General features: G+C 37.1%; 3 protein-coding genes, 1 long non-coding RNA gene and 1 other non-coding gene across 9 annotated transcripts; 4 read left to right on the top strand and 1 right to left on the bottom strand.

Annotated features, from left to right (window-relative positions):
- The first annotated feature begins 1,482 nt into the window (after positions 1-1,482).
- Positions 1,483-5,168, top strand: LOC113152928. Of its 2 annotated transcripts, none has more exons than XR_003297937.1 (5): positions 1,483-1,590; positions 3,086-3,242; positions 3,313-3,395; positions 3,477-3,574; positions 4,344-5,168. It is a non-coding gene; the product is annotated as an uncharacterized LOC113152928 (long non-coding RNA). The 2 variants fall into 2 exon arrangements; XR_003297938.1 differs by lacking the exon at positions 1,483-1,590 and adding an exon at positions 2,870-2,980.
- A 1,350-nt stretch (positions 5,169-6,518) lies between these two features.
- Positions 6,519-10,364, bottom strand: LOC113152842 (galectin-2-like). 4 transcript variants are annotated; one of them, XM_026346327.1, is made up of 5 exons: positions 10,320-10,364; positions 7,456-7,523; positions 7,220-7,299; positions 6,941-7,112; positions 6,519-6,855 (listed from the first exon to the last, which is right to left on the bottom strand). In XM_026346327.1, exons 2-5 carry the CDS (start codon positions 7,456-7,458, stop codon positions 6,709-6,711), a joined length of 402 nt encoding a protein of 133 aa, XP_026202112.1. In that variant the 5' UTR covers positions 7,459-7,523; positions 10,320-10,364; the 3' UTR covers positions 6,519-6,708. The 4 variants fall into 4 exon arrangements, with proteins under 4 accessions (XP_026202112.1, XP_026202119.1, XP_026202103.1 ...); XM_026346334.1 differs by lacking the exon at positions 10,320-10,364 and adding an exon at positions 8,837-9,001 and having other exon boundaries at positions 7,456-7,491; XM_026346318.1 differs by lacking the exon at positions 10,320-10,364 and adding an exon at positions 8,776-8,999.
- Positions 9,923-15,738, top strand: pick1 (protein interacting with prkca 1). The gene is made up of 13 exons (XM_026346024.1): positions 9,923-10,067; positions 10,531-10,602; positions 10,857-10,968; positions 11,046-11,174; positions 11,838-11,904; positions 12,032-12,121; positions 12,202-12,255; positions 12,348-12,410; positions 12,527-12,660; positions 12,810-12,902; positions 12,988-13,038; positions 13,481-13,625; positions 14,248-15,738. The coding sequence occupies exons 2-13, from the start codon at positions 10,562-10,564 to the stop codon at positions 14,493-14,495; spliced, it is 1,227 nt and encodes a 408-aa protein (XP_026201809.1). The 5' UTR covers positions 9,923-10,067; positions 10,531-10,561; the 3' UTR covers positions 14,496-15,738.
- A 231-nt stretch (positions 15,739-15,969) lies between these two features.
- On the top strand, positions 15,970-16,042 carry trnar-ccu. Its single transcript has one exon. It is a non-coding gene; the product is annotated as a tRNA-Arg (tRNA).
- Positions 16,041-21,973, top strand: plbd1 (phospholipase B domain containing 1). The gene is made up of 11 exons (XM_026345874.1): positions 16,041-16,393; positions 16,975-17,197; positions 17,500-17,583; positions 17,902-18,043; positions 18,906-19,046; positions 19,332-19,476; positions 19,639-19,839; positions 20,233-20,373; positions 20,463-20,648; positions 20,983-21,089; positions 21,181-21,973. The coding sequence occupies exons 1-11, from the start codon at positions 16,324-16,326 to the stop codon at positions 21,355-21,357; spliced, it is 1,617 nt and encodes a 538-aa protein (XP_026201659.1). The 5' UTR covers positions 16,041-16,323; the 3' UTR covers positions 21,358-21,973.
- The last annotated feature ends 3,855 nt before the right edge of the window (positions 21,974-25,828 follow it).

Below are 25,828 nucleotides of genomic sequence, written 5' to 3'. Positions count from 1 at the left end.
AGTTATAGTATCTATCATGAATCAAGTGTCATCATGAATGAGGCACATTATATTTAGATGTTGACAGCAATAACTTTCTACCAACACCAACCTCATAAGTCCTGGACTAATTATAATTATATTATATACTAATTATAAAACTAGGTTAAACTACTTAAGTCAAAAGAATTGAGTTCTCAATAGTACCTTACATCAAAAGGATATGATTGTGTACAGAGCATGGATGTAATAAGGATCCTTTTGATATATGTCTTATAAACTTCTCATCCTGAATGCAGCATTACAGGAAAATGTCGACCCTGTGAATATTGTCATTAATTGTCATGTGACACCTAATTGCTCATAGTAGTTTCCCTTATATTGTCAGACCACTATACATTCATCTGCGTTAGATTGTTCCTGTTTGATTGTTGCTTTAGTTTGGCAACTTTATTTTCAATATAGTCACCCGAAGTGTTAATAAGCAGACATGTCTGCAGTGATTTTACTACACATTTCCATGCTATGACCACATTTCTAATTGCTGCTGGCAAAGCAATTAGAATTAATTGATACACTTTTCATTTGGTAAGAATTTGATTAATGTTGATTAATGATTCAATGATTTTACCCCTTACTGTCGATGTTATAGTTGATTTTGATGTTTCTCAGTGTCCTGTCCTTGCTACAACACACAGGTACCAATGTTCATTATGACGCACAGAATAAGCAGTAATGCTTTATTTTACTGTGATATACAGACTAGTCACACTCATTGGATATTCTGTTATTAATGTGAAAAGGAAAGGAAAGTGTTAAAAAAAAACAGAATCCTGTCGCTTCTATCACAGAGCCGTTCAAACAAACCAGATTATTTGTGAATGTAACATCACTTGCAGTCATGCATTGACTTGAAAACTTGGCTTCTCAGATTTAAAAGTAATGTGGAACTAAACAGACCTTTATATTTAAGTGGTTCCTGAAAATAAAATCCAAGAGAGGAAAAAAAAAACACATAATGTAAAGTTTAACTTTAATCTGTGAGACAGAAGTAAAGGTGTTTGAGATCTCATCCTCTACTTTCACATGCAAACTGGTCAATCAACATTTTTTACTCTTGTGTAGCACTAATGTCTTCTCTTACTTCCTTGAACAACTCACAGTTAACAACAACACAAAACATAAAATTAAAACATCATTACTAGAAAATTTCAAATACATCTGATGATCTGTTTCAAGTACTCATTAAATTTGACAGTCGGGGCTGCAAAAATAGAACTACATGTATAAATTAATAAAAACTATTAAAAACAAAACATGTGGATGAATAAATATTAAAGTTGATTAAATAAAAAAGAGGAGTCTGAACTGAAATAAGGAATAAAAAAAAGTTATAATGGTCCAGGGGAACTTCTCACAGACCAAAACAAATCTGTTACAAGCAGGTAGGACGGGTTAATAACGAGCACACCTAGTATCAAAACTTATAATCTGAGTTCTATATATAGGACATTAGCTAACAAGGAACTAACTATAATTCCCATCAGGTTTAATAAAGTATCTATCAAGGCAGCTTCATCAAAACAGACAAGGTCAAGACACAAAACAAAGGTGAGTTCAAACAACATTTCAACTTACATAGTTTCTTTTACTTAAACAGTAAGTTCACACTGAGATACAGTGTTTTTTATTATTTAACCTGCATGTAAACAAATTATAGGGTTTTAAAAAGTTTGGTTGCTATGTGCTGCAATTCTACTGTAATCCTGTAGATGCATGACATAGCAGCTGTTCATGCTGTTCTTGTTTGCACGTTCATCCTTTAAATTTATTTTTTCTGACCCTTTGTATATTAAAATAATTTATCATTATTTATTATGTTTTAAAATGTCCTCCACCCAAACTGGCAGCAACACATATTTGATCTAGGTGTGCCATCTTTTGGTGAAACTTTGGCACACGTTACTCTGACTGATCTTATCACTCACTTTTTAAACAACGCAGATGCATTAGAATAAAAGTATATACAAGACTACCATCTTGCTTACAATTAAATATAATAAATTTAAAAGATTGTTTTCATTGTGATCCTCTGAAGGAAACAAACATGTGGGTTCAAAACTTTCAATATCAACTGTTCATCTGCCGTGTGAGAAAGTATTTTTTCATCATACAGGATGCGTCACATTAGAAATGATGCGTTATGTTGATAACTTTTCCTGAAGGAAAGTGGAGGAAAAAAGTGCGATTCGACAGTAGTTAAGTTTTTAACTCTTAAAAACGAACTCTTAAACTGCTGAGAAAGAAAATGCCACTTCGCTCGCTGTGAGTACTCAGGACTATTACCTGTATTCACACCTGTATTCACACCTTTATTCACACCTGGGCTCATTCGGTCATTATGTGGACTGGGAGTAAAATCTAGGAATGTACCGTTTTTTAACAGACATTAACCTCTTCAAACACTGTCATTGTTTGATAGTTAGATCTTTACATACACTTACATGTTTTTCTGTCTAAATTGGGAGTATCAGTGTAAGTTTGTAAAGATACTGTCATTTTCTTCTATTTGCCAATTTCCATCATATTTGACATGTTCCCTGACAATTAAATTCTGTTTTTAACACATACACAGAAAGTTCCCACTTGCATTTTAAACTAAAAGTGAATTGAAACAACATATTTCATATTAATAATGTTATCCACATCAAAAAACACAGGAAGATAGAAAGTTTCTCTCTATTTTGTTTTTATAGTTCTCCTTAGCCTGCTTCCATTTCCTCTTCAGCTCATGTTGGACATGTTTCTTTGTCTCCATCTTTAAATGTCTCCTTATTCTGGTTAAGGACAGCCTTGATCTCACTACTGATCCAAGGTTTGTTGTTGACACTGTAGAAGTTGATGTGATCAATGAAACTGTCTTCCTGTCTGTCAATGTCTTCTCTAGTTGGACAAGTGACAACTTAGAACATGCAACATTAGCATTTGCTCTTGGTTGAATGTAAACAAGTATTTTGATGATGACTTAATTTCCTGGGAACATTATATGGTCTGAGAACAACTGCCAATAAAACAATGTCCTGACAACATATCGTCTCCTTGACAGTAATATGACCGGGGTTACACCATCTCTTGTTTACAAAAAAAACAAGCAAGACGAACGGATATGACGGAAGAAAAGAATCAAAACAGAGCAGCTGAAAGAGGAAAAGAGTCAAAAACAAAAACAAAACCTGTTAGATCATCTGGTACGGATGAGGAAGGTAATGTAAAATTCTGAAAACATAACCGTGTTAACTAAGAGATGGTTATTAACCAAACAATGTGTCTCAGGTGGGTCTTGCAGGTGTTACTTATGCTGCTTTTCCAAACATGAATCAGAAGTCGAGATGGAGGATATTGTACCTGAAAACAAGGTAAAAGCAAGAAACAGCTTATTACTGTATTTTAGGTCTTTTGATTTTTGAACATAACTGAGATTTATTTAATTATAATAGTGTTATCCAGTAAATCAACTGGCTGCAGAATCAGGTCTAGAGAAGAATGATGAACTCCCATTGTCAAGTTGTCAAATCAAGTCTGAGCACGGAGAAAGGTAATATTTTAATGAATGATCTGATTGTGCAGCAACAGAGATTGAAATATTTATATTCTATGAGCAATTGTTGAGGATTAAATGATGTAAATAAGGTGCCAGAGGGGAACTTGGACTAAAAATAGACCCTGGACCTTTGGCCAGATGGACGATCACAGTCATCTGACACCAACCATTCTCACACTGCACTTTTAATCTAATGCTACAGTTCAGTACAAATCTGAAAAACTTACGTGACTGTTTCTTTTCATGCCAACTTATAATTGTATTCCATTAGAAATGAGAGGGAAATATTGTAGTTTTCATTCCACTACATTAATCTGAGCACTTTAGTGAGTTAAAGTTTGGATTTGTGCAAAAAAGATCATAAAAAATAAACAGAAATACATAAAACAAATTCCTAAAATCAATACAAGTGGCATGAGGTTAGTAGACTATTCTAATCTCTGAAGTATTTTTTTATGTAAAAATACTTAATATGTATTTTGTGATTCCAGCTTCTCAAATAATAATAAATCAAGTCATAAAGAAAATAATCAGCAAATGAATCCTTAATAAAACAAAAGGTTTATTATACTGTGCTCATCAAGAAACAACAATCAGACACAGATTACTTAAAAATTTTACTGTTGGTAAAAACTAATGTTTCTTTCACTCAGATTACTAAAATATAAATATTACTTCAAGTGTTCAGTTTGAAATGTAAAAACATGATTTTAAATCCCAGCTCAGATCCTTTCCAGTGTGTTTTCTTCTCCTCTTTTCTCAGGTCTGCAGTCTGGGTTTGTCACTCTGTCCCATCCCTCTCGCCTTGATGACAGTTTCAGGATGGAGACGTCCAGAAAAGCTCTCCACCAGACAGCAGTGGCTCCGACTCCTTCACCTCGTTCACCGTAGATTTTCACTCCTCCCTTATGACTGAGGTGCTCAGCTTGAGGAGGAGAAGAACAGGAGGTCTGTGAGGACTCCTGAAGTGTCAGCCTATTTAAATTATTCTAAACATACACATTGTTGAATCAGTCTGACTGCTCAAATTAACAAACTATTAATGATTTTACATGGACGTGCTGATTAAATATGGAAAAGACGTCTTTAATTATTTAGTAATAAAGAGAGTGGAAGTTCTCATGGTATTACTGGGCATAATAATATATAATCAAAAATATCTACTCCTGTAATTTCTTCCACTTTTAAGAACAAATCACATCACAGCATTACGACACAGTTTGTGAAGTTATATTCTTTATACAAAGAGTTTTTTTTTTTATCACTGTATGCTAGAAAAAAGTCTCAAAAATACAATAAGACATAAGATAATGTCAGATATTGACAGAAAAGCATTATTTGCAGTGCTGTTATATTAAACGGCAATAATTTTATCTAGGTGCACCTAATAAATTAGGAAGTTACATCAGCCAGAATAATCACAGGCTGTCCGTCTCTCACACAGTGGACACGCCTGGGACTGTGGGAGAAAACCAGAGGAAATTGCAGGACTGTTGTTCTATATGCTAGAATTTCTAGTATTTCTCAGTTTCATTGATTTATTGTAAAAAAAAATAAATAACATTTTTATTTGAGTGTGGCAAATGAACCTCTGGTATCAATTATTGTGCATGGATGAGAAATTAGGAAGGTCAGATATTATAATCAATGGGATGATAATGTGGTAGTTTGGGAGCCCCTGTAGTATTTGAATGAATGAATTAGAAATCTGGGTTTTCATTATCAATGTCTGATCTTGATAACACTGGAGATTTTTTAAATTCCTTACAAGAAGAGTTTTTGATACTCAAACAAACTAAACTTGAAATTAAAATTGAAAATGAAGTCACACCAGCTATAGTTGGAAAGGTTCACGAAATAATTTCTGGTGGAGTGTTTAGACTCCACCAGTCGAATGTCAGGGATGTAGAGTTATTTTAAATTATACAAACAACTTATAAAGTAAAAAAAAAAAACAAGACTGAATCTAATCATCCAAGTCACCCTGTATCTTCTGGTTAAACCAGGAGGTCCTGACCTTGGACCAATAGAAATGATGTGGATGGACCTGAAGCAGGAAGTTCATGCAAGGAGGTCAACAAACTTCCCTGAGTTTAAATTGTTCTGTAAACAGAAATTGACTAAAAGTCAAAGTTCACGGCTGATAGTGAGTTAACAGAAATATTTACAGCTGGGAAAAATGGAGGGGGTCACACTAGTTACTGGGGGGTTCTCACACCATAAATAAAGACATTATTGTAATTTTTGTCTCATTTGTTTAAATTGGTTTTGTGTATCTGGTTGTAAAAAAAAACACCGATCTAACTTTTGGTCAGAAAAGATTCCAAAGGGTTCATTAACTCTCAAGCATCACTGTTTGTCACACATTCATAGTCACGTAGCTGGTGTTTCCTCTTTTTCTTAATTTCCATTTGAAAATTTAACAAGAATAACATCTGTTGATTAGTGATGGAATTATTGAATGAAGTGAAAGAATGTTTAAAACTCAAGACAATGAAATTAAACTCACTGGACTCCGTTTTTAAAATACCTGGAAACTGAGATGCACAGAGGAAGAGCCACGCAGAATGAAACCAGATGTTGAGAGTAGATATCTTCCTCCAAAAGGCTAAAGGCTAAAGGACACAGCTGGCAAACAAACTCAAATGGAGGTGAATAATTTATTATCACACGTATAAAAGTATTCATGACCAGTAGTGTAGAATTAAATCAACTAAAGTTCCCTGAGTAATTATTCTTTATGTTTACATGATTTAAGAGAATTTTTGTGAGCGATTTGTTGCATTTAAGGAAAACTACTTCTTTCAGACCCATCTCAGTGTCAGGACACAAGTATAACTTCAATAGGTTCAATAGACTCTCTGCAGAGCTGCGGAAGAGATTTTAAAATCCATTTTCACAGGGAGGAGTTGTGACGAATAAGATTTCACTTCATGTGTAGAATTGGTGGAATGATCCTTTATTCAGACTGGCAATGAAAAATACTTTTAAAGACAATCTTCAGTTCATTTTAAATTATTATTTTCAGGACATTTTATTTATTAATCTATGTTACAGTGACTGATCAAGTGTCAAAGTCTCATCTCTAACCAAACTAATAAACACATCATGTACGTGTTACAGCAGCTTTAACAGAACTTGAAGGAAGTCAGTTTTATGTCTCCTTTGATTCTGATGTAGCTGATCGTGTCCATGCCAACACGGTTTGGGAAGTGGACTTCCTGTCCATCAGGAAGCTCCACTTCAAACTCGTCTTCATTCATCTTCAACATAAACTACAATACAAAATGTGCTTAGTGAGGAAAACGTTTCCATTCTTTAACAGAATCAAAAGGTACGTGAGTATTTATCTGCCCCCACCTTCACGTCTATGCCTTTCTGCAGAGGGTTTTCTGTTTCCCGTTTCTCATCGCCCCAGCAGCCTCCAGACTTGGAGTTGCACACGAGGACAGTGCCATCAGCATCATCATGGAAACGAGGATTAAAGTGCAGCGCCAGCTCATCTGCATGAGAGCCGAGGTCGATCTGAAATCTGAGTTTAAGAATGTAGTCTTAACATCCAGGTTCAGTGTTGGACATGTAACCACCAGACTGCTGTAGAAGACACCATCAAGTTAATCTGTTTGTTGGTTAGTTTACCTCTCGGCATTATCCAGAATTACTCCCTTCACTTTCAGCTTGTCTCCAGGTCTCAGTTCCACATTCTTCAGTTCAAGTTCCTAAAAATAGAGTGAATCGGAATATTTGAGATTAAAGAATAAAAAGGGAAGTTTACAGATATGATGGTAGCAAACGACAGTATAGTCAGATAGTTGAGGATAGTCGGCTAGTTTGTTTCCTCAAATAAACATAGAAGCATAAAAACTTAAACTTACCATGCTAATTTTAGATGTTGATGTTAGTGTATAGTCCTGAAATTAATAGAAGACGGAGGTTTTCTATCCTGGGAAACAAACAAATAAATGGAGACACTTAATTACACTGGTGGAAAAGAATAAAGTGTAGCTATAGATTTAACCAGACTATTATGTTATAGATATTAAATAAAAAAAACGGACATTTGTATGTTTTAATAATATGCTGCATCATTAAAATGATTGAAAACTTAAGGAAAAAAACAAGAACAGCAAAATCATTTGTTTTTGCGGGACGTTTTTCACACAATAATAAACATTTTTATTGTTGATTCTATTTTTTTAAATTAATCGAGACGTGTTCAGTTTTTCTTTTATTAAATAAAAACCACATCAGTCATCTGTGTGCGTCTCTGTCGCCCTCCTGTGGACACAGGGGGTAACTGCAACTACATATTCGTCAAGTCAGCTTCAATGTAATATGAAAACATGTTAACACTTCCGGTCAATACACAATCTGTAAATCAGATATTAATACGTAAATAAAATAGTTTTCGAGTTCTAACAAACACCACGTCCACATCCGTCAACTAGAAATACGTTTATAGATTATAAATATATAGATTTTTTAAAAAGAAACAGTTTATAGTGAAAAGCATTTACTGCCCTCCTGCGGTCACAGTCAGGAACTACAACTTTAGCACTGTCGGCGCAAACATGAGCATAATATTCCAGTAAAAAGCATTAATGTGACAATATGAATGAATTAGAAAGAAAAACGCAGGATAAATGGTCATAAAATATTTCATATTGCATATTTCGACTTCGACGACGTGTCAAGATGAACTGAGCCAGAGAGGCTAACTAAGCTAAACTATGTCGCATTAATTACGACCAGTAATATTCCGGAAAGTCGCACATTGCTGCCTCCGTCTTCACCTGATCCCCCCGAGCTCGTTGAGATTTATTTATATTATATATTTATATGAAATTTGTTATAATACTCAGCGAGAAAACGTTTATTTATTTTATGATTATTTTCTGGCCTTAAAGCACTTTATTATGAAAGCAATAACCGGAAGTGTATTTCATGTCTGTTATGATTTTCTTATTTTATTTTGTCGCAGTTTCACTAGATGGAGATAAAATATTTTAATTAATACCATGATGTTGGAGCTGGTGGTTAAATTATGTGCAACTATAATCATATGTTTCTGTCGGTCTGAATGGGTAAATAAATGCCGTGAACGTGCTAGTTGTTGCTAGCAAGCTACCAAAAAGTAGCGTCTTAATCTGATGATATTCACCAAGAATGTCAAGATTAAATAGTTAAACTCTAACCTGTAGTATTCCGTACTGAATAATCCGATGCTTGATAAAGTCGTGGTCCCACCGTACTCACCTGTTTATGTTAGTGTCAGGTTAAGATTTTCTGTTTTTAAGATTGAGTGTCCTCCGACGTCTCCTGACCTCCTTCGTTGTTTCTTTATGTTTTTGTGCTGCTGACCTTGATCATTAGTTTAACAAAAAACAGGCAAATCTCTTGTAGGGGTTTGTTTCCTTACACAGTTTCGCCACTTTATTTTTAGAACTATACCGGAAGCATGTTTTGTTTGCATTAATATTAGCTTTACCATTTTGTTTGTTGCGCACTGTGGCCACAAGAGGGCGACAAACACACAGAGTTTAAATAGCTATTAAAAAAATAAATTAAAAAGTTGTTTTTAGTGTCAAATCATGTTATAAAAATCTAAATAAATATATAATAATACACAATATAATATTGTATGCACTATAACATTTTATAAAATTATTTTTCTTGACTTTTTATTGAATTCTCTTTTGCACCTTAACAGCAGTGGGATCTATAACGTTTGATCTTATATTAATACATGAAAGATTATATGCTGAAATAAATTCATATATGATCATGATGTGATTTATGTATTTATACAGGGCAATACATCTACACTTGTCTACTTACATTTTCTTTCTTGTTATTCACTCATTATAAAGGCTACATCGTCAAGACTTTTTTGTTTTAAAAACTTATCTGTGAAAAGGTGAAAAATCTCCTGGTCACATTAGAACACTGTTTGTAGGTGGAGACCATAATCAGTCGTTTATTGATCCGTATAACGGTTCAATAAAGTCCGTTTTATGATAAACATGGTTTTTATGACTATTTAGCAACATGATGTTAGACATTAGTTGCTTTTTAGTTTGAAAGTACTCACCGGAAGTGTAAACATGACATATTTAAGCCAACTTGACGATTTGAATTACTGCATTACCACAATCTGACCACCAGGGGGCTAAATTAACTTGTGTATTATATAAAACATTTATATTAGTTAATAAAGTTAACATTAATTGATATAGTGAGTATATTATTATTGTATAACGTGAAGTGTTTAAGTAAAAACATTAGAAAACAATTTTAATTATTTCATACTTTATTTTGTCACTTCCGCTGTGTGGACGGAAGTGACAAAATAAAGTAAACACTATCTGTCATTTAGACCCAGAAATAAAGAAAACTGCGATTAGAAGGGAGTGACTATAAATATATTTAGCTTTTAATGCCTGTTGAATGACACCTGCATGACAAACCGGAGCGAATTGTAATTAAGGTAATTTCTCAACAGCTTGTTTGAGCAAACGACACTTGCTGTAATGTGAACACCTGCTATTAGCAGACAGCAGCTAGCAGCTAATTAACCAACGTTAACCAACGAGCTCATCCTGCTGGGTTCAGTTACTGTGGCTAAAGATTACAAGGATTGGTTTTAGCACATGTATCGGCATATTTAATGTAACTGTTACATTTATTTAGACTAATTGAACCGGTTAACCGTGTGTAGTTAGCATGTCCTGCAAGTTACCAGCTGTTGTCCATCTGCTGAAGCGGCTAGCATCTCCTCCTCTCCTGCACACCTGCTTTATTCACGGCGATAACATCACATGATACATCCAGCGTTTCCTACCAGAATGACTTTGATCTGCTCAAATTATCACGAACTGTGTTTATATTAATGTCAGTTTTCAAGTATAATAAATATTTGACACAGTGGGTTTTATTATAATCATCCACAGGTTGTACAGGGACAGGAGTGTCTGTCCTGCGATGTTCACAGACATGGACTATGAACTGGAGGAAGACAAACTGTGAGTCACTTAAAAATTAGGTGTAGTTTATTTCGGTATTAAAATTTACTTCTTCTTACGTCTCCAGCTGGAAGAAGTATAAACTTGTTCTATGCAATAAGATGTGTTATGATGTGTGACAAATAACAAAACACTTAATACAGGAGCTAATAGTCCTGGTATAAACTTTACCCTGATGCACCTATGAGAATTGTCCCAGAACTTGTTCAACCAAATGCTGCAAATCTCCTCATATCATTTTTGGTTCTCAACAGGGGGATTCCAACGGTACCTGGTACCGTGTGTCTCAAGAAAGATGCTAATAACCTTATTGGCATCAGCATTGGCGGTGGAGCTCAGTACTGTCCGTGCCTCTACATCGTCCAGGTAGATACAGATCAGCTCATACCACGTTTCTTCTGTGTTACTGGTACCTTTTTAATGTGGCCTCTGTTGCCCTGCAGGTCTTTGACAACACGCCAGCAGCTCTGGAAGGGACTCTGGCAGCAGGTGATGAAATCACAGGCGTCAACGGGAAACCAGTGAAGGGAAAGACTAAAGTGGAAGTGGCCAAGATGATTCAAGCTGTGCAGGTATGTCAGCTCTGGGGATAGAATCAGAGTTCAAGGTTAACAGTGTTAGCTTATTATTTTCTCCTGCTACAAATTTGTGGATACACAGCCTGGGTTTTGACCTGTTCTGTGCAGACGTCTCAGTTAATATTTAGAATTAATAACATAGATAGAAAAACAGCTAATATATTAAGCCGGTTCAAATGACTAAAGCATTACTTACATTGTTGAGTGCAGCTGATTTATCTGTGAATAGTCCAACACTTCACCAATTCAGACCCAAACCCACCGTTAGACTGTGGAGAAAAGGGACTTCACTATACTGTGAAGCTCAGCTGAAGAGTTCAGGACAAAAGCTTGGAACATGTCACATAACGTCACCACCAAAGAGTGGCTGTGTTGTTTTTGTCATCCATTGTTCACACCCAGAAAAATTCCATGACTTCCTGTGTGGTGGATTAAAGACGGGGTTCACTGTGAGAATTAAAGGATTAGATTTTGTTGCTGTTGCCCGTCACTGCAAACACTGAATTCCATTCTCTGCACAATGAACCTGGAAAAGTTTGCTTATAAAAATGTTTTATTTGTTGAATTTTGGTGATAAATAAATTGTCTTTTCAATAAAACACAATTGTTTTTCTCTTTGTTGGTTTAATTGTGTGTGTCTTGATTGTGTTTTCACAGGGAGATGCAACAATCCACTACAACAAATTGCAGGCAGACCCAAAACAGGGAAAGTCTCTGGATATTGGTATCTCCTCCACTACTTAAATACACATTTAGTAATATGCATTTGTTTACTTTTCTTTCTGTGGATTATATATTCTAATGATTTTCACTGCTTTCCTCTATTAATACATAAATGTTTTGTGTTTCAGTGCTGAAAAAAGTCAAACATCGACTGGTAGAGAACATGAGCTCAGGCACGGCAGATGCTCTTGGACTCAGTAGAGCTATTCTATGCAACGGTACGTTTATTATGATCTTTACGAGTTTATTCGTTTACACATATAGATGTAGATATACGTTATTTTATTTGACTATACAGATGGACTCGTGAAACGACTGGAGGAGCTGGAGAAAACAGCAGAGCTCTACAAAGGTAAAGAATAAATCAAAACAAAGTGTATTGTATAAACTCAGTGAGGTATTATACAGATTAATTCTGCCTGTTACCTGCCTGTGTGACTGCAGGGCTGATGGAGCACACAAAGAGACTACTCAGAGCTTTTTTTGAGCTTTCTCAGACTCACAGAGGTGAGTTCATCCAATCAAAATCTGTACTTGTTAATTTAAGTATTATTAAATGACGTAATTTATCGTAGATTAAGTTTCTGATTTATCTACTGATATTTGATAATGTGTACTCTTAGCCTTTGGAGATGTTTTCTCTGTCATCGGGGTTCGAGAGCCTCAGTCTGCAGCCAGCGAGGCTTTTGTGAAGTTCGCTGATGCTCATCGTAGTATCGAGAAATATGGAATTCAGCTGCTAAAGACAATCAAACCTGTGAGTTCAGATTGAAGTTTGACTTGGAATGAATTGTTGAGCTGAAAATTCATTATTTTTTACTATATTTTGGCTTTTACGTCTACCATCTTCTTCTATGGGTACCTTTTTTTTAAGAGTTCACTGAACAGTCACATCTTGTTGTGCAGATGCTCCATGACCTGAACACATACCTTCACAAGGCCATACCAGACACCAAACTCACCATCCGCAAGTACCTGGATGTGAAGTTTGAATATCTGGTAGGAACAGAGCACTCTTCTTTTTTCTGCTTAACGTTAATGACTCTCAGTCTGCAGAATAACTGTAGGAACTTGTTTCTTTCAGTCTTACTGCCTGAAGGTGAAGGAAATGGACGATGAAGAATACAGCAGTATTGTGAGTAGCTGTTTCAAGAGATTTACAGATTGCAGAAAAATATGTCACGTTTTACATCCTCTTCTTTGGTAACACATCGGATTATATTTCATATTATTATTTTCCTGAAGCGATGAGTCTTTGAGCAAAGGAAAAATGTAATTGGACACCTGCTCAGTTTTCACCACAGACACAAAGAAAAGCCTTTTAAATTCTGATCAGGTTACAGATATAAATCTTTTACTGCTCAGTGTTCAGATTTCAGTTTTAATTCAAAGCACAAAGGAGAGGTTGCACATGTAAATCAACCAGAAATCTTCTTCAGTGCAGACTCTTGATTTTACTTCGATTTCTATGATCCAGGTTTATTAGACATGACCCAGGTTGTGTGTGTTTATGTTTTATCCATTTTTTTTGTGCTCGAATCACCTGGAGCTGAGAATAATGTGCTTTATATCTACAGGCCATGGGGGAGCCTCTGTATCGTGTCAGCACTGGGAACTACGAGTACCGTCTGGTGCTGCGATGTCGGCAGGAAGCTCGTGCTCGTTTCGCCAAAATGAGGAAAGATGTTCTGGAGAAGATAGAGCTGCTGGATCAGAAACATGGTCTGTTGTTATATTTTTAATAGCTAATTTGTACAGTAGTTCTGTACGGTGTTAATCAACACAGCTCTTGAAATACCTGGAGCAGATCTCTCTGCTCTCCACAAATGTCTCTCATCCTCTGACCTCATGTTTTATCAACTATTCAGCTACACAGAGGATGTGTTAAGTTTTTGCCATCAGATATTTAAAACAGTGTGAGTGGTGATAGTTTCTGTTGAAAGTTTCCATTATTCTCTGTCACCCACTCAACTCACAGCATTATATTTCTCTATACACACACACAGACACAAACACACACAAAGCACCGTGGCTGTGCTAGGTTTAGTTTCATATATCTGTATTTTTTACATGAGGTAGAGGCTGTCGATCTGTTTGTATAAGTGACGTGGGGCACTGGCTGTTTTTGGTTTTAGTTTGTTGTTTTTGTGCATTAAGCAATTGAAGCAGTTGGCTTGCTACAGTTTCATGACTGCCTGGGTGAGTAAACTGGGTCACTGGACTTTGTACTTAAAGGATCCTCCAAAAGAAACAGTATTGGTGGTTTTCTGTGCAGCATTGTTAGTGAGTCACTTCAGTTATTAACCAACAAGCATTTATTCCATCCTTTCCTCTTCATCTACAGTCCAGGACATCGTGTTTCAGCTGCAGCGCTTCGTCTCCGGCATGTCACGCTACTACGACGAGTGCTACGCCGTTCTAAAGGAGGCGGACGTCTTCCCCATCGAAGTGGACCTGTCCCGCACCATGATAAACTACAGCAGCCAGTCATTATCCTACACTGAAGATGAGGAGGAGGAGGAGGAAGGAGGAGGAAGCGGCGCAAGTAGACAAACAGAAAACGGTGCAGAGAAACTGATCGATGACGAATGAGAGCACATGTGGAGATGAATTATGCCCTTATAATGTAACTGTCATTGCGTTTAATGTCTTTGGAGTGCAATATAGCAGCTGAAACGGTCAACACTGTTGCCACTAAGGTGAATACTACTGAAAAGTGCTGCTGTAATGCTGAATGTTCTGTTGGTTGTGTTTTCATCCTGGGACACTTTGTGATTAGTTTACTGTATCATTTTACTGTAGGAAATCTCCACTCCTAACTTTCTGTCTAAAAAAACAACTTCCTTATTTTGATGCAACTGGTGTCTTTGCATAATGTCTTTGTTGAACGAGTGTAAAAGAGACGCAGCTACCTGAAGGACAAGTTTATTTTGGTCTGAATGCTGAATATTGGGATCTATATGCATATGAGTTGTGCCTTCTTTGCTCTTACATTAATGGTGTCTGATCTGTCCAGGCTGTGTTTTAATGTGCACATTGTGAATTGTTGAAAGTTCACATTTACATTTTCATTTTACTTGCTAGCTTTATAGCTACCTGAAAAGTAATTCATGGTAAATGTTAAGTATCACTACAGCTGTTACACCTTTTTTACCACGGTTGATTTGTTTAAAAGGTAAATATTCGCCAGCTTTAAGGGTTTTTATTTCTAATGAGGTCATTCAGTTTGTTCAGTTATTTACTTTTACCGCATGCTTTCTTTCTTATAACACCCGCCTACATTTTCCACTTCCTCTCAACAGCATGTTTCTGCTCAGAAGCAGAGAGCTAAGGATACACATGGTTGCACACAGCTTTACAATACGTATAAATTGATTTAAAAAAATGCAACAGAGCATATTCCACTTTATTTATTCTTGTCAAAGTGTGTTTAGATGTTTTAATGAATAACATTGATTCTTAAAGTGAATATTGTTCCTATTATATTTAATATAATTATAGACTTGTGTGACTCAAGGGAATTCTTTTGTGCATTTTCTTTGGTTTGAGGTCATCATAAGGGGGCAGCATCACATCAAATCACACTGTCCTGCAGTCTGCAATGAGTGCACTAAGGTTTCTCTGTCAAATAGTTCATTGATTATTTGTTTTTCTGAATAACTTGAATGTAACACAGCAAAATGACCTAAAAATACTGTATGATGTTAATTTTCTCCTACATCGTTGATTCATAAACATAAGTCCAAATAGTAGACTATAGGGACATAATTAAAAAAGAAAATATATGGACTACATGAGTATAATGGTATAAACAACGGTTGTTTTGTATTATAATAAAAACTATTAATAATAAAAAGTGAAGTGTTTGACCTTTATATTTATTGTTGGCATTTAAAAGCTATGAGACAACGCAGCCTGTCTTTCTTTTCACTAACAAGGCTCTGTTTGATATACCTGATTTTGTAAATAGTATAATAGTAATAATGATAATCTACTGTTAGATAATGACAGTGTCTGCGTTCATATCTCTATAAATACCTTCCTGACACCTCTGAAGCCTCGCAGAGCCCCAGTGGCCTAATGGATAAGGCACTGGCCTCCTAAGCCAGGGATTGTGGGTTCGAGTCCCATCTGGGGTGGATGCTTTTTTTTTTTTCTTTTTTGTTTTTCTCCTACAATCAAACTTAACATCCGAGGCTGACATAATAACCGACCACAGCACAGCTTCTCCTCTGCTCCTTCTCAAAGGCCACATGCTCGGTGTGTGGTTCCCTTTTCCTTCGGGCAGCACCCAATCACGGAAACTATCTTGCAGCCGCGGACTTTCCCTTCTCCTCGTACCAACTGATTTCCTCTTCGCCTGAGTCACTTTTCACTGACGCCTGCTCAAGTTTTCTTATTTATCTGCTTTTACACAGTCATGCAACCAACGACGAGGCTGTGTGTGTTTCTGTTATTTAATGTGGCTGCGACTTTCGCCGCTGCAGACAGTAAGTAGGCCGAGTTTATGTGGGAATACGCGTGGTAGGAAAAGGATCTGCTGTCTTTATTTTGCAGCATTTAACTAATAGTCACTGTCTGTAAGCATGCATGCTGTTTTGTATCAGTGATATTTACTCACTTACTGACAGTTGGTGTAATTTAAACTACAGTGGGAACGACAGCTTGAGTTGAATATGTTGTTTAAAGGGGTTTGTTTTAACTTTCAGTTTTTTGTATATATCCATAATTCAACATTACATAAGCAAGTATAGGAACACTTACATAATTATAATAGGAAATGCAGCTATACTGTAAGTTACACATTTTTAAGTGGATGAGATAAAGTGTACCTCTTCTTGTCATTCAGGCTATGGAAACATTCACGTTGAAATGCATAGTAGAGATGCATCAATATGACATAAGTGGCCAAGTGTGTGTTAGTACATGTTTAAAAGTAATAAGAGTAGTAGTCAGTGGTAAGATTTACTGCAAATTGGTGTACTTTTCCCTGGAAATCATTGCCTTAACTTTATTATCTTTACACCCATAAGTCAGTGTCATTTACTTCTTAATGCTGGTTTCTTCCCAGAGATGACTGCAGCCACGGTGTATTGGGACTCACAACACAAGATCGTCAAGCTAAAGGAAGGGGTTCTAGAGACAGAGGGGGATGCGTACGGGTACCTGAACAGTACCCTGTTCAGTACAGGCTGGAGCGTCCTAGAGATCCGTGCAGGCTACGGACAAACCCCAGAGACAGATGAGCTCACCTTCTTCCTGGCCGGCTACTTAGAAGGTTTCCTTACTGCACAGTATGTGTTATAAATATGCAGAACTCTTATAGTATGATTGTCATTTCACCAAGAGGCCACTGAAAATAAAACTTGTGGCTGGTTAGTCAGTATGTTGAACAGTGACTTGATGATGACCTAAGAACTTAAAAAGGAAATAAACTTCAACACCTACTGTACCAGCTTCTAAACTGATACAGCTAAGAAATACTATTTCACGTCTTTTAAAAACATGTGGCTAATCAAACCTTTTTGACACTTAAATACTGTGTGTTTATATTCTGAATGCACTGATTTTAGTACTAACACTATCTCCCCCCCAGACAGATAATGGATCACTACACCAACATGTATCCACAGCTCATCCAAGATCCAAAGGTCCTCAGCAAAGTTCAGACTTTCATGAAGTGAGTCTGTTCTCTTTTCCTCGTAAAAACATTAAAACCACTGCAGCAGCTCAGCGCTCACATACAGTACGCAATCTCACTCACACCCCACTGTCATCATATTTCATATCCTCTTCTCAGAGATGTTTACCAAAGCTCATACGCTCAGTTCGAGATGTAAAGTAGCCACAAATGCTCAATGTTTCTGCAGTGGCATTAAGCTGCTCTTGATCAGACCACAACTTAATTTAGTTAATATAACTCACTGATCACATTCTAGATTTCAGCAGATGAGTGTTTTATCACCTTAAGCACCAAATGGCACTTTTTTACTTCTAGGGATCAGGATGCATGGGTCAGACAGCAGGTGAAACTGAACAAGACCTCTGATCCTCTGTGGAAACATGCAGGCTACATAGTGGCCCAGTTGGATGGACTACAAGCAGGAGTGGCGGACTGGGCCAAGAAACAGGGGAAAAAGGTACAAGGGTTAATCTCAGTATTCTTTCTTGCATAGAAGCTCGATGTTATACACAGCAGGAAAGAATACAAAGTCCCACAAGGCAAACGTAGAAAATCTATGAAACTAAGATAAAAAAGAAACAACTGCAGCTGTTCAAAAGCGTACGTGTGCATACATACTGTAATGATAAAACACAGAAGTGTCCTAATTAAAAACAACTTTCATACATGCATGAAACTGAATGCCTCATTATAAAGGAAATTTAATAATTAATCTAAGTGATCTACCTCCAGTCTCCAGGCCAGTCTTTAAAATAAGGAACCTCCAATGCAAATCAAACTTGTGATCACATAAACACATTTTTAACTGTAAAATATAAATGTGTGCAGTTTGCAGACAGATGCTGCATATTTTAAAGGTTTGTTTGTGGTCTCCTTAATGATAGTAAAGCAGGTTGTTAGTGTATGTAAGGGGTACACAGAGTTAGCAACGAAACAGAGTTCCTGTCAAGTTCTTATTTTAAATGGTATATTGGTAATTAGAGACAAAGTAAGGAATTAGAATTATAACTGAGCATTCTGTTATTGCAGTTATATTTTAATCAATATATATTTATTTTAATGTATTTATAATTCAATACAGTTATTTTATCTTTGTGAAGTATTTTTGCTAGTACATATAAACCCATATACTTAAAGTATAAAAAGTATACACAAGGTCAGTAAAATACTGTTCATGTAAAACCACAGCTTAGACAGTGCAGAGTTGGTCTCAAGACTTCTTTTTGTAAAAATAAAAGGGTTGATGGCTGTGTCACTGTGGAGCAACGGTATTATCCTTTTCCTGGCTTACAGCTGTTTATCTGGTGTCCTTCCCATAGCCGCTGTCCCTGTTTGACATCCAGTTCCTGAGTGCAGTGGGAGACCTGCTGGATCTGATCCCAGCATTGGTGCCTTCTGCCACTATTCCAGTCCAAAAGTACAAACGTCCAGGGATGGGACACTGCTCTGCTCTCATCAAGGTCTGATTCAAAGAGTGTTCCTGTCAGGATGTAAAGCTGCATTATACCTGTTCACAAACTCTCACAAACACGAGAAAAGTGATAACGGGCTGTCGAACAGCAACAAAGATTGTTTCAGGCTGAAAATAAAATTCTGCCCAAGATGTTCTCTCTTCATACAATGTCAGTGTATCCCTTGTCAATATAAAAATACTGTCATCAAATCCAAGATGAAAATATCTACTAACACTAACTGGAGATATGTTTTATCTGTATTCTGACACTCTGCTCCTCTGTCCTCCTCAGATGCTGCCCGGCTACGAGAATCTTATGTTTGGACACTCCAGCTGGTACACGTACGCTGCCACGATGCGGATCTACAAACACTGGGATTTCCACATCACTGAGCCTCACACAGCCACAGGGAAACTGTCCTTCAGCAGCTACCCTGGTACATATACTGCATAAATTCTATTCTTCAAAGATTACAGGGACTACAGTGAAATCATTGCATATATTCTACTTATTTGCACTCTTTCTGAAATGCCATCCTGAAAAATAAAAACATTACCTGCATTAAATGAAAAGTGTTGATAACACATTCCTGCTTTAGGTTTTCTGGTGTCTCTGGATGATTTCTACCTTTTGGGCAATGGTCTGATGATGACTCAGACCACCAACAATGTCTTCAACACCTCCCTTTTTCACGTAATCACTCCCAACAGCCTGCTGGCGTGGCAGAGGGTCAGGCTGGCTCACAGTTTGGCACATACTGGGGAAGAGTGGGCCAAAACCTTCTCTAGGTACAACTCTGGTGAGTGGATTCATAAAAACACAGAGACATGATTTAAAATCTTTTTTTTCTTTTTTTAAAAGCAAATTTATAAATTTAGACAAATAATACACAGAATAATATACACTTTACATTCCCGTTAACCTTTTTCAAAGAATACCAATGCTTTAGAGTTTTATTGCATTATTTAGCTAAAAGCGCAAGAATGACTTGTGGCCTGCTAAAATTCATAAACATTGAGAAGAGAAACGGACTGCGCTAATGTTTGATATAAAATAAAAAATGCTAAACATGAAATCGACAAGAAACAACTTAATATTAACTGCTAGCACCAGGGTTAGTTAAGATTTGACTAGAAGCTTTTCAATGCACAAACTGATTTTACAAATGTTTGACGTGTCCTTAACCCTTTAGGGACCTACAACAACCAGTACATGGTGGTGGACAGGACCAAAGTGAAGCTGAAAAGCAGTATTGACGACGGTGCTCTAACTGTGGTGGAGCAGATCCCTGGACTTGTGGAGTACTCAGACCAGACACAGGCCCTGCGCAGAGGTAACAGCAGATTTTTTGTTGTTGTTGTTTCCACTATATTTCTTTAATTTGCTGGAATTTGTTTTTCTTACTGCTACTGCTTATTGCAGGTTACTGGCCGTCCTACAACATTCCCTTCCACCGAAAGATCTACTTGCTCAGTGGGTATGAAGAAATGTGGAAGAGGTATGGAGATGACTTCTCATATGACCTCTGTCCCAGAGCAAAGATCTTCCGCCGTGACCAGGCCGATGTCAGGGACCTGGACTCTCTGAAGCGTATGATGAGGTTCAACAGTGAGTGGCCCTGTCTTAGTTTCTTAGTTAATGACTAACATTTAGCTGATTTTCTTTAACATCTGAAACCTGTAAAACAAACAATTAGCTGATTTTTTTCTACTGACTTTACTCTGACAATGAACAAACAGCTAAGACACAATAATATGCTAGTTAACTGATTATTCCAGTAGTAGTTGTTTAGGACCAGCTCCCTCTACCACGTGCAGTTCTCACCAGGAAATTATGAATCTTTACTTTGCATGTTGCTGAACAGAAGATCTCCAAAATAAATTGAATAGGAATTTTCCCAAAGCAACAGTTACTCAATTTTTTTTTATTTGCTTGTTTTCAGACTACAAGAAAGATCCATACTCCCAAGGTGACCCCTGCAAGTCCATCTGCTGCCGTGGGGATCTGAAGTCAGAGGGGCCAACACCAGACGGCTGTTACGACAGTAAGGTACAGTAGTATTCTGTCATCTTACATTAATGAGGGTCATATATGTTTTGTAGCATCAAGTGCTTTTTAGTTCAAAATGTTCTCCTTCCAGGTGACAGATTTCCAAATGGCTGGGGACTTGCGTGCAGAGGCAGTGAACGGGCCGACCACACAGAACGGACTCTGGCCATTTTCTTGGGATAAATTTGGCAGCATCAGCCACCAGGGTCTGCCACGGTTTTACAACTTCACCTTCGTCCAGATGCAGCCAGCTCTCTTTAAGCCATGAGTCAGAGAGAGATGCTTTCTGTCTGATGCTTTCAAAATCATCAATGTCCACAGTGATTGGTACAAAGCTGCAATGATTTTTACAGTTTACAATTATTTTATTTTACCTCTTGCTTTAAAATCAGAATTACGTCCCACCAGCATGTATTCTTGGGAATTCTTTCTCCCACTTGACAAAATGCAAAACTTGGCTTGCAGTAGTTTTATAATTAAGTAATTTAAAACATTTCACTGGGTGAAAGATTTACTTTGGAATACAGTAGAAACCAGTATCAGTACTATTTTTTCCTTGTATACAGAGGAACTGTGATTTTTATAAAATGCAGAATCAGTGCTCTAAATCATTGATTGTGCTGTCTTTAATAATGTCTCAGGCTCTTATTTCTCATTTTTCAATGCTAGAGTGTCTTCATACATATAAACACTATGATTAATTAATTGTACATGAAACAGTCAGTGCAATGATATACTCAGGGCATGGGTTCTTCGCTGGTGATGTTATTTTAAATGCATCCATTTTTGTACTGTGCAAAAAGAAAACACATCAAGTTTTTTTTTGCATTTGTTCTATTCTATCATTTCATGTGTTGACTGTTTATTAAAGTTTTATATTTGTACAAGTACTGTTGTGTCTTGAATTTTAATAGTGACTCTGGTAATAATGGATCTGTGTTGAAATTTAAGTAACTCCACATGAGCCTAATTGCTTGTAGCTGTTATTCACTTACTTCATTGTGAACCTTTTGGCAAAGAACACTGTTGTCAATAACAAGAAGAGGTATTCACTGAAAGTATTAATGACTTACACACAACTCATAACAAAACAACACAACCTCAGACTGGACTGATGTCTAGCAACTGAAAACATGCAAACAAAATGAGATTCTCTAGTTTAATGCTATAACCACAAACAGTACTTGTGCATAATGAAAACTGAGAGAGGGGAGAAAAGAACAGCTGAGGGCTTCACAGCCTCTACAGAAATATTTGGTGGGGGTGGAAAGTCTCTAGACCCAGGACTCTGGAGACAAAATTCTTCATAAGCTCTTGAAGCTGATCAGTTGGGTTCAAAAAAATCTGTACAACCGAGTCTTCCTCACCTTCATACTGCACACTTTACATATATATAAAAGAAAGATGCTGATCATAGAGTGATACAGAACGTGTTAGAACAGGGGTGATGAATTCATGCTCCTCGGCCTCCTCTGTCTTCTTTGTTTCCTGACTATCTCTGCCCTACCCATCGCTGATTTACAGTGTTACTGTTTCAGAGACAAAAAAACAAAGAAGCAATCCACGGGCAGGGAACCAATGCTCCACTTCCCCACTTGTAACCTGGAACAGATGTGTTTAGATGAGAAGCTGAAAGATACCATCTCACATGAGTGTGGAGTGGAAAAACACAATATTAAATAGTATTTTCCTTCTTCTACTTGACAAAATCCAAGAACCTTTTTGTTTTTCAGTTTTTGAAACAGAAATATGGTAAGTTGTCGTTGTGCCCCCAGGGACACATGTAGTGATTCATTCTTTCCTATGAAATGGAGGAACTGAAACACTCTGCACTTTGCAGTCATGTAATTAATCCTCTCTCGTCTGTGTCTCACAGTTCTTGCTTTTTTTTGGTTTTGTTTTGTGTCACAAACACAAGTTTATAGGAGGGTAACACTGCAGCAGGCTTTCTCATTGCTCACTCTGTTTCCAGCCATGGATAAGAAGATTTGTCCTGATGGACAGAAGTGGGACAACCTCATCAGCTACTGTCTCCCCATCACCCCACTTCAACCTTCACCACCAACAGGTGAGTTGCACCAAGCCAGTGGTGGAAAGTAACTTACTATTCACTTCTATTTGGAGGCACTTTACTTAGTACTTTCATTTAGGTACATTTATTGCAATTCAATTAGGAGGGAAATATTGTACTTTGTACTCGATTACATTTGTCTGACAATTGTAGTTGCTAGTTACTCTGCAGATTAATATTACAACAGATCAACAACAAATGCATTATACCTTAGAAATTACTCTGCAGAATATAAAGTAAAAAAATTGTCACATAATAAATATTTAACTTTACTCAACTAAAAGATCTTAGTACGTCTTTCACCACTGCTCTGAACTGAGCTGCTACGGCCATGTGTGGTGTTAGCCCTAAAACTGAACTTTTAGTTTCATTTCACATCTCTCTGCCACATTTACTCTTGAATTCTTGCCAGATTTGTGTTGTTTTTCACTAGATCAACCTTTATTTATCTTCCCCTCTTTGATACAAACCATTTAAGGAAATGTCTGTCTGTGTATGGATAGATGTAGGTAATGTATGCCTGTGTACAGCTGGCAATGGTCAGTCTATTGACTGATTACTCAGTAAAATAAAAACATTATTTACTTTAAATGCCGTTTTGTGAGAGTCCCACATTGAGACAAATACCTCTGATCTCAAGTAAAGGTTGTCACCTGACTCTGATTTTATCTTGAATATACCCCTGCTATTTTAGGAATAAATCAGCACCTATTCCGATTCTGTTTGTGCTTATATCCTAAATAATAAATTGGGTTTTGCCTAACGCCTAATGTCTGTCAATAATTACCCAGTCAAAACTGAACCGGTCAGTGCCATTGACCAGGCTGAAACATTGATGCTCGGGCTGAGTCCGGCTGTATTTGCTGTTGTGGTGCTGGTCACCGTGGGATCCATCTTGGCTCTGGCAGTCTGGCTCATCATATACAGACGACGGACTAGACTCGGCAGCGCCCTAGGTGAGGATAACCTGTGCTTTAAGAGTGTAAAAGAAAGTTTTAATATTTAAACATAATATATTTAAAAATATTGACACTTAATACCATATTTCTGTCTTTACTCTGAAAATACCTGTAGTTGAACATTTAACATCCTGGTGTAACTTCCCTTATGTAAAAAGCTGCTGTATACTCAAATAACAATTCACCCTCTGTTTCTTGGAATAAATCCTCCCTTAGGGAAGTATCTTACATTTGGACAGCATTTATCTAGTCGCAGGCATTTAATTTTCTGTAAGCATGGGGGGATCTGAGAGTTGTGAGGAGGAAGTGGGGGTTGCAAGCAGGCAGGTGATGAAGTGTGACGTTCTTCACAGTAGAAACTCCACAGTTACTGTTCTCTTTTTCTCAGTCGTCCCATGGGTCAGCCCTGCTCTTCTACCAGCTATTCTGGTCTTAACACACATCCGTTGGTTAGGCAGGACAAATGAGGTCCCCACATGATATTCAAAATGCATAAACTGACAAAAAGCTAAATCAGTCTATCAACAGCACACCTTTGTCCTCACTGAGTGTCAATAAACCTTTATCCACAGGACAACCAGGAATGTAAAAAGATAGATTAGCAAGAAGGGTTACTCAGTTTTGTCTACTGAGTGATTGTGAAACATCATTTTACTGTCATGCTGATGTCTGAGTGACTGTTTCTTAATAGTCTATTAATATTTTAACTACAAACTCTACATAATTTCAACCATCTATGGTTTGATGTTAAACCAATATGTTAAAAGCAAATCCTCTGATATACTTAAAGTATGGTATAAGTAGTTTTGCCTCTTTGTCATACAGAAATGCTATGCACTGACATGTGAACAAAATGTGATTTTAAATATCACAACTGTTTTTGCAGATAAAGGACATCCACAATCACACATTCTAAGACTTTATTCGAAGCATTCACTTGTTCAGTAAGAAAAAGTTAAAGCTGGAAGAAACACATTGTTGTTTCTCACATTCTTTCATAAATTATTATTTTCTGATTAAATCAGATATGACATAATTTGGGTGGAAGCACTTGAGTCACGTGCACCAGTGAAGGGTGACAGACAAGTGACAAATTAAAGGGAAAACCCCTTAACCCCTTGTGGTTCTGTTATGCTTTTGTGAGCATTTTGCTGGTTTGGTTGACGTCCACATAAAATGTGTCACTGCAAATCAATACAAAACTGTTTGTCCTTTATGTGTGTTGCAGTGGACCCAGAACCAGTGGAGGAACCTCTTCAGAAAATGGAGACACCTGCAGCCAGTGTCCCACCATCCTCAGAGAGAAATGGTCATGCAGGCATGTTTCAGTTGGCAGCAGATGCCCCTTCATCCTGTCCTCACCTGTACCTGGGGACCCATATGGGCTCAAACTGGGAGAAGGGCTTCACCACCTGCAGGGGCCCTGCAATGCAGACGAATGGGTGCACAGGGTTGCCTGCGTGCAGCATAGTGAGTGAACACAGGGTCCCACTTCCTGCCACAGAGCTGGGTGGAACTGCATTAGTTACAACCAAAACTGTTTAGGGTTGTGGGGGTATATGTGGGTGTGGTTACAGTTCTTCACTGTGTGTGTGGTTTTCCTCCATTTTTAAATCCAAATTTTGGATTTCAATCTTTTCTACCATGTTTTTATGGTTTAAAAATTCAATGTTTCTAAAGCTATTCTATTTCTCTGCACTGCTTGGAAA

Source organism: Anabas testudineus, chromosome 8, assembly GCF_900324465.2.
Source record: "Anabas testudineus chromosome 8, fAnaTes1.2, whole genome shotgun sequence".
Lineage (NCBI taxonomy): Eukaryota > Metazoa > Chordata > Actinopteri > Anabantiformes > Anabantidae > Anabas > Anabas testudineus.
The sequence above is the reverse complement of the archived record's forward strand: the minus strand, read 5'-3'. Positions and strand labels throughout refer to the sequence as shown.